Source organism: Eucyclogobius newberryi, unplaced genomic scaffold, assembly GCF_026437365.1.
Source record: "Eucyclogobius newberryi isolate DKJ021-1_F unplaced genomic scaffold, fEucNew1.0.hap1 SCAF_15, whole genome shotgun sequence".
NCBI classification, from domain to species: domain Eukaryota; kingdom Metazoa; phylum Chordata; class Actinopteri; order Gobiiformes; family Gobiidae; genus Eucyclogobius; species Eucyclogobius newberryi.
Genome location: NW_027315779.1, coordinates 28,741,718 through 28,755,517, shown reverse-complemented (window position 1 = coordinate 28,755,517; position 13,800 = coordinate 28,741,718). Strand labels below are relative to the sequence as shown.

Genomic DNA, 13,800 nt, shown 5'->3' with positions numbered 1-13,800 from the left:
TGGGCTACGCCCATTCACTCATTGTTGACTATTTCTGTCATAGCAGAAGTAAGTATGCATGATCCATGCCTTCGGCATGGGCTAGTTCACTGTACTTGCCAGGGGCTGGGCTCGGGCCTAATTACAGAGTGAACCACAACCAGGTCAAGAAATCTGCAATCTGACAGTTAAGGAATTGTCCTGTCTCCAGCTCAGTTTGAAATGATAGTGATTCAAGAATGCTGTGATGTCACTAGGGTGTAACCTACGAATGAAACGACATGATGAGTGACAGGGCCATCCAACCAGTGATGAGTGAGTGATTTGAGGTTTGTGATGAACCTTAGAGCTCTGTAATAAACACTGACTGTAGATGTTGCCCATATTATATACCATTACCAAGGAAGAATGTGTCGACAGCTTGCTTTGTCAACACATTCTTTCTGTGTGTGAGTTGTTTTTTTTTTTCATTTGAATATGGGAAGTGAACGAGAGAATTATCAAGAAATAGACCAAGACTACTGTGTTACATTTGATGTTTATTGCGTTGCCATTAAGAGTGGGTATTGGTGCAAGGAGCTGGCCTTAAAGCATTTGAGAACATAAACAGTTTTGTGGTAGATAGGTGAAGGCTTCTGGAGTAAGGTGAGGTAACTGGTGGAGTGATGGGGCTGAGCATTTTGAATATTGTTGCAAAAATTGTTCATGTGTCTATTAAAAAGAAGCGGACCCAAGACAGAACCCTGTGGATCCAGTTTGTAGCTTCTGAATCAGCCATTTCTGTAATTTGTGAAATTACAGCATTTTTGCAAGCACAGGTTTGTAGATGGGCCTAGTTGTCAAAAAAGAGTGGCATCCTCTTCATTGAGTAGGGGAAGGTCAAATGCAGGATCTAGCTGCCAAATACTGATTGTGACAGGACGGTTATTGATTTATTTTCTGGAGCCAATACCGATTACGATACTTGACTTCTGTTTTTATTGTGTTATTATCGTGGTTAATTCAGAATCAGTTTTATTGCCCATGTCAGTGAACAATACACAAACTAGAAACTTTTCTTCTGCATTAAGGTACAGCAGAAAACAGTGGATTATTCTATATTCTGATCAAATAAAATGCAGAATATAATGTGTAGAATAAAAGTGATTTAAATACAAATCGAGAATGAAAAGTGCAAATCTGGCAGTGCAAAACAGTGGAATAGGATGTATTTATAGGAATTATTAAAGTGACAAAGTGTTCAAGAGTCCAATGGCAGAAGGGAAGAAACTGTTCTTGTGGCAGGAGGTTCTGCTCCAAATGGGCCGTAGCCTCCTGCCTGAGGGGAGTGGCTCAAATAGTCCAAGTCCAAGGTGAGAAGGGTCGGCTGTGATCTGACGTGCTCGTTCCAGAGTCCCGGAGACGTACAGGTCCTGCACGGATGGAAGTCTGCAGACGATCACCTTCTCACCTTCTGGCCTATATTTTCTGTTCCAGTTACATCCTTTGCTGAACATTCTTAATGAGGGAGCTGATGGTGGGCTTCCACTTGAGGTCCTGTGTGATGATGGTGCCAAGGAATCAGAAGGGGTCCACGGTGGTGATGAGGGAGTCTGTCAGGCTGGGGGCTGTGACTTTCCTGAAGTCCACGATCATCACCACTGTCTTCTGAGCGTTGAACTCCAGGTTGTTACCGCTGCACCAGGACACCAGCCGGTCCACCTCCCTCTTGTTGGCAGACTCATCCCCGTCCGAGACGAGCCCGATGAGGGTTTCCAGTTTTATGGAGTCGTGGCTGGAGGTGCAGCAGTTTGTGTACAGGGAGAAGAGCAGATAGAAAGTACACAGCCCTGTGGAGCTCCTGTGCTGATAGTCTGCGTGAGACATTCTTCCCCAGCCGCACGCACTGCCTCCGATCCGTCAGGAAGTCAGTGATCCACCTGCAGGTGGAGTCCGGCACGTTGCGCTGGCAAAGCTTGTCCTGGAGCAGAGCAGGACAAGTGTTGAATGCAGAGCTAAAGTCCACAAACAGGATCCTGGCATAGGTTACTGTGTATAGTCCAGGTGCTGCAGGATGAAGTGGAGTGGCAGGTTAATGGTGTGTGAAGACGGGAGTCAGCTAATCTGGACAGTGTTTCCGTCTGACACTGTCCTGCATTTTTCCGTTAATATGACTTACAAAACTCTGTATTGAGAGGGAGGTGGAGGGTCCGAGGTGGGGCTGGCTGAAGTGTTCAGGGTGAAGGTGGAGGAGGGGTGTGAATTATTCAGGGCCAGTTTCAGGTCATCAGAAGCGTGGGGGGCTCTGGGCTTGTAGCTGGTGAGAAGCTGGAACTCTCGCCACACAGATGCAGAGAACTGTTGCTCCAGACGTGTACTGTACTTAGATCTAGCTTTTTGCTAATTCCTTACTAATAATTGTTTGTAACTTGTCTCTCTGCCTTGCTTTGTGCGCCGCCTCCGTCTGCTGTCTTAACTGTCTCAGTTTGGGTGTTAACCAGGGTTTGTCATTATTGAAAGTGACTTTGGTGTGTGTTGGTATAATGCTGTCCTCGAATCGACAGCATGACGATTAAATTTATGTATGACATCACAGTGTCCCGGTACTCATCCAAACTATCTGTGGCAGCTCTGAAAACCTCCCAGTCTGTAATGTCCAAACACGCACGTAGCTCCTCCACTGCCTCATTGGTCCACTTCTTAGACGTCCTCACTACAGGTTTGGAGAGCTTCAGCCTCTGTCTGTACGTGGGGATCAGGTGAACCATGATTTGGTCTGCAAAGCCCAGGGTAGCACGGGCTATTGAGAGTTGTGTAACAGTGATCCAGGGTGTTCTGCTCTCTGGTCGGGACTTTAATAAACTGTCTGTACTGCGGTTGTTCACGGTTCAGATTTCCCTTGTTAAAATTCCAAAGGAAAATAAACAAAGAGTCTGGGAAGGTCCACACTCAGAATCTGGTTCGTGAGCGGGCGCTGTGCCTTCTGCACATTTGCGCTCAGTGCAATGTAAACGGCGGCCAGAATAATTGAGGGAAATAATTGATGTTACTTCAGTTTTTGGTCAAAGTTTATTTGCTTACCTTTATGTTGTAACTCTGCAACAACAAATCATTTTACACTAAACCAAAAAGGGACCTACATGATATAAATACACTTTAATAACGTCTAAAGACCTGAACTGACCTGAAATTTGACAAAGACAAAGCCTCCATTAGCTTTTGCTAACTATGCTAATTATGCCAATGCCGTATTTAGCGTGACAATCAAATGTCATAATATAGATTGTAAAATCAACCCAGCAACAGAATTCTGGCCTTCGAATATACTGTGGTCTGTCCACATTGTTGGAGCTTAAGTTGGCTGGATATCACTGCTGTTTATATCCTCAATGGCTGCATTGAACAAGCACGAACTGCCGACTTCAGCCTGATAAACAAACTATATGTGCGGATTGTCAAACAAACTTAGCGACTAGATTCAAGAGATTCAAACGTCAAAAGGACCCTCATCCTCTCAGGGGCTCTGGAGGAGGTTCTGGTTGAGCAGGGCCTCTGTTTGTTACTGTCATACTCCTGCACATAATTAGTGCAGCATATGTGCATCATTTACTATACTTTCAAAGTCCCAACCCTGTGCTAATATTGATTTGCTGTTAAACTCCAGCTCTTCCAGTTTTAAAAAAGGACTTGCTTTTGAGTATCTTGCTTCTGAGCAATAATAAGTTAACACAATATTTTCTATACTAGACTTTTGATCAATACAAGTGAAAATTACTTTTTTGGACTCTGTTCTCTGTCGCATGTGGGGTCCCTCCTGTACTAATCAAGCGTTCTGCAGAGCTATCACATGCTACAGCTCTGTGCTAATTCCACCTGCCATGTTCCCGTCAGCTCGGGGTGTCTGCTCTGTTTAATGACACCCCGATACAGTCCTGGGATTAAAGCTCACTCCAGTCACCTGCCCCAGTCCTGCTGCCGGTAAAGAGCCCATTATTCCTCACTGTGATTACTTATGTGCATAATTATCCCAGCGGAGACAGGAGAGCTGGCAGCTGTGATCGACACTGTGCCATCTCAATGAGGAAACCAGTGTCCATCAAATAAACAGACCTTTCATTAGTAAAGCTACCAGCAGAAGGTCACTGATATGTATAGCCTATTTAATGTAGATGTGTTTGAAATATAGATTGCAACCCATTTGTGAATGAAGTAGTAGTTGTAGAGGGACGAGTCCAAATAAGGTTGGAATAATATCATGGGCTAATAAGATTGCAAATTGAGGACTTTGTCAAAAACAAGTAAACAGAACTCCACAGAATCTTATCAAATACCTAGTAGTAGTAGTGGCAGCATCAGACACAATGATAGTAGTAGTCGTAGTGGTTATTGTAGCAGTGGTAGTAGTATAAGTCGTACTATTACTAATAGTCATCATAGCAGCAGCAGTGGTAGTAATAGTTGTTGTGGTAGTTATAGAAGTAGTAGTAGTATTCATAGTACTAGTGTTTGTAGTAGTCCTAACATAGTCATAACTGTAGACGTTATAGAAGTTGTACCAGTAGTAATAATAGTAGCAGACATAGTACTATTAGTAGTAGTAGTAGTTGTGGTAGTAGTCCCAGATGTCTGAAATGCATTGTTAGCTGATATATTTGGTCAATGAGGTTTAATCCTGTAAATACATCTGTTCCTGTTACATGTTCCTGAAGTAGTCAGGACAACCAGAGTGTCATGCAGCATGCTGAATCAGACATGAAGCAAAGTCACTGCTCCAGCTCCACGTTATGTCTTTTACAGAGAATATCAATGTCTGAGCTGTCCAAACTACAGTGAGCCATGAAAACAGGTGTTCAACAAGTGAAAATGGGTGCGACACAAACATCCTGTTGGAGCGGTCAGATCCACTGACCCACAGGTTTGCAGCGCGATCGCAGCTCACACATGCGAACACTGACGTCGTCTGCGCACAACTGGTGTGTGTGTATGTGAGTGTGTGTGTGTGTATGTGTGCGTGAGTGAGTGTGTGTGTGAGTGAGTGTGTGTGTGTGTGTGTGTGTGAGTGTGAGTGTGTGTGTGTGTGTGTGCGTGCGTGTGTGAGTGTGAGTGTGTGTGTGTGTGTGTGTGTGTGCGTGCGTGTGTGTGTGTGTGTGAATGGGTGTGTGTGTGTGTGTGTGTGTGTGTGTGAATGGGTGGGATGCCAAAGAAATATGCATTTAACATTGTTACATTTCATTATTTATATATAATTTTCACTTGAAATGGAAACCAGCAAACAAAAATATTTTTACAAAATGTTTTTTACCCAGAGCGGCCAAAGATGCTTTTATGAAACTCTTATGAACCTCATGTGATGATTTATGGGTATTTGGATTTTGTTTTCATAATTCAGTTTTGAGTTCTTATTTGATTTTTGTTGCAAAATGCAAAAGACTAAAGTAAAATACTAGGCATTTTTTGTTTTGGTTTTCAAGAAAATAATAAACCAAAAACAAATGTAACTTACTTTTTACCTCGTATATAAAATAAGCAAAAACACAGAGAGACTGAAAGGAAAAGGGGGTTCTTTTTTCTCTAAATTATTGTATGGTCATGGGAGAGAACGTATGAGTTCTGAGAAAGTATGAGTTTAACTGTTCCTCCAGTGAATAACATATAAAAGCACCACAAGAAGTTCAAAAAGCCACTTCAAAGTTTAAAGTCATGGTTTTGGATAATATGAAAAAGCACCTGAAATACATGGATATTACTTAGACTGATGCACCGGATACAGGCCCCAGAGTACACAAGGGAAACCAGTTCATCATCTTCTCAGGGAAGATGATGGACTGGACCCCCAGTCTGGACTGACCACTGCAGCTTCTCTTCATTTTATAATTCCTCTTGCAATTTATATTCCTTCAACTAATATTCTTGCCTCTTCTCTGTCTGACAGACCTGGCTCCAGGGCCTGGCACAGAGTTATAGTGGTGTTCACAACCAGAAGTAGAGAGATAATGCAGCATTAGGGATTTCCAATATAGGTTATAGTTTAGTGAGTGCGCTTTCTTCCCATTGACCAAAACAGTTTTTTTTAGCTTGTCTGTGTGTTTTTGCTTATCTTGTATGTTGAGTAAAAATCTGTATTTGGTATTTTGCAATTTAAATTACAACATACAAAATCCAAATACCCATAAATACACTGACCCGAGGACCTTTGTTGACCAGTGCGGCTTAGGTGACAACACGTATTTCATTATATCTTTGGGATAAAAAGGAAATGTAATGCCATTTGTGATTCAGACAGTGAAAATATGATTAATAATTGGGAACACTTATCATCGTTTGTTTTTGTTCTATTGGCAAAAACATACTTCAAGACTAGTCCAAATCTCTCCAAAATTCTCAAAATGTACACAATTCAACATTTTGTGGACTCAGTGTTGTTGTTTTGTCAGAGTAAACCAATATTAGCACATGAAACAACCAAGCTTAATCTGATGAAGATGAACCAGTGACTCATGGACGATCACACCGCCGAGTAAAAGAATAAAAAGAAAAGAACAACAAAAACAAAGCAAAAGTAGAAAGAGTACCCACCATGAGCTGCTGGTTCAGTGCTGGGCGTGGTGTCTGAGGTGGTGGAGGACACGGGGAGGTGTGCAACACGAGGAACAACATGCAAATCAAGAAGAGGCAGGGAGAAACAAACCACATCTATAAGCAAGCCATCAGAAGAGCATCGCACAACACAACGGGACAGGCTGGAACACGGACACGAGGCACCACACTGCAATCCAAAGAACAACACCGTTTGAAAAGACTGTGATGCTGCAGAGGAAGAGGCGGAGGACAAACTGGAACTCTCCGAAAAAGATACTCACCAAATCAAGATTTTAACTCAGGGAAACACAAGACAGAACCACGTAGTGTAAAAATACTGTCTGTTGCCCTTTCATAATAAGCTATATGATATATATATATATATATATATATATATATATATATATATATATATATATATATATATATATATATATATATGAGTCCAGGAAATCTCGTGATGGAATATGGTGAAGTAGAATGTTTTTCTCAGCAGATGGAAATTGAAGGATGTAAATGAATGGTTATGGTTGGCAAAATACTGAGCAACAAAAAGGACATAATGTGTTAGCAGATAAAGTGTGACGAGGTCATACAATACGGCTCGTCTCTAATGTATTCTTCCATTTACATTATATTATGTATGTTTACAAAGGATGAAAAAGAGCTTGTAAATCTAAAACGTTAAGCCTAGTCAGAAAAAAATGAACAAGAAGAACAAAGAAAATGTAAAAAAATTCCAATCATCTCTCATCAAAATTGCGCTACTTCATGGATGTGTCTTAATAGAGCAAAGAAAAGCTTTTCTTTAGTGTCCAGTAGCCTTCACTGTCCTGGGGCCCTCGAGCAAGGATCATGTTCAGAGGAACCTAGCTGAAATCATAAGCCACATTTCGACTGGTGCTTTGGAATGATTCTTTGAATAAGGAAAAGATGTGATGTGGCTAAAGCTAGAGTAAACGAGAAACTACTTTAGGTTTATGCTCAGATTATTCTGCATTTATTTCTTTCCTCTGCAAAGCCTCTATGCCAGTGGTCCCCAAACGTTTTAACTCGAGGGCCACATGAGGTTCTAAAATTTGGCCGAGGAAAATATGCTGTGTTTGTGTGAACTAATGAATTACTATAAATTACACGCAAGATTTGACCTGTAACTTGTAACAAAGCAACAAATGCAAGGCTCAATGTACACATTTCCAGTTTTCCAAATGCATTAAATAATGATTAATTATCTACTGTCTTCTACTGTCCACAAGATACTTCTACTGTCCACAAGAGTCTTCTACTGTCCACAAGAGTCTTCTTCAGTGTCAAACACTTGCGCTTCCTGCTTGATTGGCCCCGGTGGCCGTTTGTGGTAAATTTTATTTTCTGCGCGCCAAAGATTTTCTTGTGCGCGCACTAAGTGCGAGCAGTTCACTAAGTGCGAGCAGTGCGCAGCTGCGCAGGCGCAGCTTAGAGGGAAGAGTGCCATGTCTTGGGGAAATGTGGGCATTACAGGCGAAAGGTAAAATGAATGGCAATGTCAATGTCGCCACTTTAGCTTTTAGCCGCTAGCTACATTGTTGGCTGTGTGGCCCGGAAGTAACGTCAAGTGAAGAGGCTCACGAAACACGTAACATATGAAGTTGAGCAGCGCAAAGAAGAGTGGGCTGAAGCTAAATATTTAAAACCTGTTTTTAAGACAATTGAGGGATTTTGAACCGGAAAGCCGTTCATGATATAAAAATAGGGAAAAGGGCCACGAAATCTGACCTTTGTAAAGATGTAGGTCCCTGTCAGTCAAACACGAGCAGTTATTTTTACACTGCGCTCGATGGGAACATTACTTTCTGGGCAGCAGTTCCAATGGACCGACCACCAATATAAAAAAAACAAAAATGGGCCCCTGGTATTTATTCAGTGGGAAAATATCAGTTCCCTACTATGTCTTTAATTAATCAGAAGGCTCAGAATAAATCCCATGTTTCTGCTGTTTGTGTCAGTGGAACTCTGAACATTTGGACTCGTGATGTCACACTTAACAAATCCAATTGGCTCCAGGGTCCTTCCAATCTTACCGGACCAGCCACTGCTCAGTGTTTGACAGTGTGAAGGTCCAACACAGCGTCTACTAATCACATTAAGCTCCATCCTGTTTGTACACGTCTAGAACAACACTCATTTCCCCCGTCACCGTGCCGTCTTTCGTCATGATCGATGGAGCAGATATAGAAATGAGAGGCTGCATGCGTACTGTACCTGGGTGGCTCTCCGGGAGGGGCAAGGAGGTGGTGGGCATGGCGGTGGTTGTGGTAGTGGTGGTGGTGGTGGTGGTGGGGATGGGAGTGGTGGTGGGAGCATCTGATGAAACACATGACACAACACACAGGGAGAAACAAATGAGTGAAAGAAAAGAATGGGTTTGAGGTTAGCTGATGGCTGCTGGATCTGGAAGACTATTTCACTTCATTCTCACTGGTTTGAGTAATTCTGTTCACTCAAACGTGCACTTTAAAGCCGAGCTCAGCGATTCACAAAGAGTCGTTTATTAATTCCACGTTTGTGTGGCTGTGAGACGTGGCTAAAGTTACAGTAAACAAGAATTAATTGTGTGTTAATTGTGATTAATCACATGCTTGATTTGGTATTTGTCAGATGCTGGGCGAAAAGCTCAATAAACAGTGTATTAAGGCTAGTTTTGGTCCATAAATACGTTTTTATTTAACTTTTTGTCCTAATTATGTTGTAGAATTTACCTAGTGTTGTTTTAATTTGACTTGAATATGATTTCCATTGTATCTGAGACCAAATGATTTAAAAATGTCCAAACAACAATAGGCTCAGTATACTTTTTTGCCCATGTCTTTTTTCAAATGAGATATTTTGAAGGTTGGAATGTTCTTTAATTAAGGCTGAACATACTTTTTTCTAAATCAAAAGTGTCTGTGGCTGTCCTTTGTGTCTGCTATCTACTATCAAGATAGTCCTGATTTAGTCCTGTTAAGTCCTGTTAAGTCCTGGTTCAGTCCTGGTTCCGTCCTGGTTCAGTCCTGGTTTAGTCCTGGTTCAGTCCTGGTTCCGTCCTGGTTCAGTCCTGGTTTAGTCCTGGTTTAGTCCTGGTTTAGTCCTGGTTTAGTCCTGGTTTAGTCTTTAGCGGGCCGTTTCTCCGAGAGGTCTTTTTAAATCATTTAAAACTCAGGTGGAGCTTTTCTGTAGCGCTGTCAGTAAACAGGGTCAAGCAATACCTCAAAGAGTACAGACACCAGGGGCCGCTGCGGACCCGCCCCCTCTGTGTGTGTGTGTGTGTGTGTGTGTGTGTGAAAGAAGGAGAAAAAGAGCATGGCGTGTAGACAGGCGCGTTCATTCAGGTTTTTTGATAAATGTGACCTGCGTTAACGTGCGACAAAATAATTAAGATCAAGTACTCGATGTGTTAACGTGACATTTTCGCATTAACGCGCCCAGCACAATTTATTTTATCTTGACGTGACTTCCATGCATCAATAGACAGTAATCAGCTGATGCTAACGTGTGTTTACTTTGTCTTACCAAGCACATCGGCTCAATATATACTGTAGTTACCGTCACAGATTAAGTCAGTGTTTTTATCTGTTTTACACTGCTTTTTGTCTTATCCAATAATCTCTGATCATTTAAATGGGCCGGTACGGTTCACTTAAGAGAAGGGCGATGGACGCATTTAGAGTGGAATGAAGACCAGTGGAAACACGCCTAATTTGTCTCACAGAAAATGTATTGAATTCAGGAAATAAAACAGAAGTCTCCTACAAGTTCGTAATTAATGGTTCAAATTGTTAGGCACAATTCTGCAGCATTTAGCCTTTACCGTGCCAAAATTACAGTTGTTTTTTTTATTCTCTCTAATGTGGTTGCAGCCAACAGAGGGCGCACATCTCAACGAATAATCTGTCCAGTCTTTGCAATATCTTGTCAATTATAAAAAAACATCCAGCAACGATTCAGCTTCTTTGTTGCAATCTACCTGCGTTTCACAAGCATAATGAGAATTGTAATCTTAGGTTTTGATTTCATGATTTATTTTAAATCATGGAAATGTTTTAAGTGATTTAGCAGATTTCCATAAGCCCATATTCCTGCACCGATCGTGGACAGTCAGGGAAAGGGCAATTAAGTTATTTTGAGATGATTATACTGTAGAAATGTGTAAAATAAGCTGGAAAGAAAGTTGAGGATGAAAAAAAAAAGACATAGCCATAGCAAGACATTTAAATTTAGCACATTAAACTGTAGAAAACTGTAAAAAATAATAAAACAAGCAGAGATAAGAGACCAACAGGCAGAATAAAACATAGAAAATATGTGGAATGAAGTAATAAACAGGTGCAAGCAGGCATTCACACAAATGTAAGGGTATTGGGAATTAATAATGACTTATGAAATATGGTTACATGTAGATTTAATTAACAAAGCCAATATATTTGAGGAAAGAATGAACTCTTTACTGAAATGATTCACGCCATGTTTAAACTACCGGTACTTTCTATTGTCAATTTCTTTCTTTTTGTCAGACAGAGGGAAAGCTTAAGACCTCCATTATTTTACTTTTTTAACTTAATCTTTCCCTTGCACAAGAAACAATGAGGCTCAACCTTGCCTTATCACAGCAGGATAAATGAAGAAATGAATATTTGAAAGCGTGGATCGTAGACCATGAACTGGAATGAGGGAGCATAGATTCTGTCGCACGTCTGAGATCAAGTAGAAAAGATATTTCGCTGGTGGATCCATGCTTCTGAAGGTGTCTACGGGCAAAAACGGAAACTACACTCTTGAAATGTCTAGCAGCACCAGTGGACCGTTAGATGTTAGCATGATTTGCATGATGATTTGAAATAATTAGTCGAGTTACAGTATATTGGCAGACTTTGTAGTGTGTGTGGATAACTACAGCATGCAGTACTAGTCTCCTTTTCGCTTTCTAGAATGTGAAGATAACCTTCAGTTCAGAGGGGGAAGGTATGTGTAATGTGTAAGTGCAGCGTACCGTAGACGTAGAGGATGTAGTCGTCGTAGGACTCTCCCACTGCGTTGGTGGCCACACAGCGGTATGTCCCGTTGTACGACTTGTTGAGGTTCTCGATGTACAGTTCTCCTCCGGTGATGACCGCGTGGGAAGGCACGTCGTCATCAACTTTCACCCACTTTACTCTCTGAGGCCTGGTCAAGAGCAAAGACACACGTAAGATCGATGCGGTGACACATTTTTTTTCTGTGCTTTGATTAACTCGGTAATATTAAGATTCTACTAGTTTCATGACTGGTTTAATACTAATTTACTGTAGTTGGAAAACAGAACCTTTTTCTGTGCTAAGTTTTTAGTTTTTGTCCTAAACGTTCTATAGAAGTCAATGCTTTTTTTTTTTTTTAATCTCATGAAGATAAAGGAAAGGAAAGAACTGTGAGGAGACAGGAATCTTACCTTGTCCACAAATTATAAATGCTTCATCGGCATCTGCTGTACTAATGTCAATGAGTTACAATAATTCGCATTCCCATCTTACTCCATAGGACCAAAGATCATCCGTTTGACTTACTGTGGTTTGCCTTTAGTTTGACATGTTAGCTCCAGGTTCTCTCCCTCTCTGGTCAAACCCTGAGGATACCCCACAACAATCTTGACTTCAGGTTTGTCTGCAAAAAACATGGATGTTGTAAGAATCAACATTTCTGAATGGTTCTTTGACAAATATGAACAAAAGGGAGGAAAGTAATGATCCCTGTGGAACACCAAGGAAAAAAACAGTGAAATGCTCTGGGAGACTGTGTCAAAAGCCCCCTTTGTTTCTTTGGAAGTGAGCAGATATACACGCCTGACCGAAGCTGTTCTGAAAAGCAGAATATGTTGGACGGAGAAATCAAAAGCTGTGTTGATGTGTTTTGACAGTGGGGCACGTTGAGACCCCAGCGATGGTATTCTTCTGAACCAGAAATGTACTATTCTTATGATTCTATGACTCTATGACATGACTTGGACTGGTGTTATCAAAGTATGTTTGTTTCTTGGTGTGAGAGATGTTCATGACTGAAACCTGTTTTATTCATCATCATCTTGGCATAAAGATTGAATTCTCTCTTGCCTTGAACAGAGAGTGGGAGTGACAGCAAACAAACAAGTGCAACATGGATACTAGCTCAGTTTTTCATCTAAATTTTTGGGTGAAGACAGTGCATCAATCGCGCAATATTGTCCAGATGTTGATTGGGACGTAAAAACACAACACAAAGTTACAAATGCCGATAACCTCGACCATCTAGAGAACATGTTGGGTTCCTGAGGGCAAACAGGTGATGAACAATTACAAAAATATGATATAATATGCAACAATTTTGAACATAATTTAAGTTCTAATATATAGCTTACTTCACATTTACATAGGCATTACAAATGGCATCAACAATACCGTAACTCCCTTGAGACGGAGCATAGTGATCGCAATGGGACTTTAGTTAAATCAAACATACATAAATAAATATTAAATAAATTATAGTTCCAATCATAATTTTAAGGAAGGCCATGTCACAAAGCCCTAGTTATTAGTGACTCGATTAATCAGTCTTCATGTAGAACAGGAAACAGAAAGACAACTGGTTCGGTGTGGAAGCGCAGCATTAGCATTTCAAACAAAGTTCAGTCAGACAGGTGGACCACTCTTAAAGCGCTGTGATTGGACGACTCTTTCTTCTTCCTTTTTATGTGTCTGATCCAATAGAACTTACAGAACTTAACCGAGACCCTTTGAACTAGGGTAGAAACAACTTTTAGACCTACTTTTAAAATGAAGACTACTTTCACGCAACATCTAAAGGTCATTATAAAGTTTAAGCATACTTTTTGAAGCTTGAGAGATGTCAAAAATAATGAATTGATTAATTGTTCAGGTAAATCAGTGTGTTAAAAGCTCACCATGTATTTGTTTCTAACATAACTGCTACTTTTACGCAACATTTTAAGCTTGAAATGAAGCTTGAAGATTTAAATTGTATGATTTTTTTGTCCCTGTATCTTTTTATTTTTGTACTGGATAACTGCCATGAGGGAATAGGAAGAAACATTTGAATCATTAACATTATGTTGTATTTCTAAAACCAAAAAATTGCACAAGCGTACACTTGACCCTTGCAAATTAGTCGTAGAGTTAATTTTAAAATGATCTTTGCTCTTCATACAGACTTGTAATCTCACCGCCGTAAACATGACTGACTCATGCGGAGTATAATGATCTCCTGGAAGTACTCGCG

General features: G+C 40.8%; 1 protein-coding gene across 6 annotated transcripts in view; it reads right to left on the bottom strand.

Annotated features, from left to right (window-relative positions):
* LOC140361217 (cell adhesion molecule 1-like) overlaps positions 1-13,800 on the bottom strand; it is a 222,880-nt gene that overhangs the window by 15,256 nt on the left and 193,824 nt on the right. For 2 of the 6 annotated variants that reach the window (XM_072446946.1, XM_072446947.1), the window contains 4 exons: positions 12,096-12,192; positions 11,546-11,718; positions 8,779-8,880; positions 6,535-6,567 (listed from right to left, as the gene is read on the bottom strand). In XM_072446946.1, the coding sequence (XP_072303047.1) occupies positions 6,535-6,567; positions 8,779-8,880; positions 11,546-11,718; positions 12,096-12,192 (405 nt within the window). The remainder of the gene's footprint in view (positions 1-6,534; positions 6,568-8,778; positions 8,881-11,545; positions 11,719-12,095; positions 12,193-13,800) is intronic. The other 4 variants (XM_072446948.1, XM_072446949.1, XM_072446950.1 and 1 more) reach the window with 3 other exon arrangements.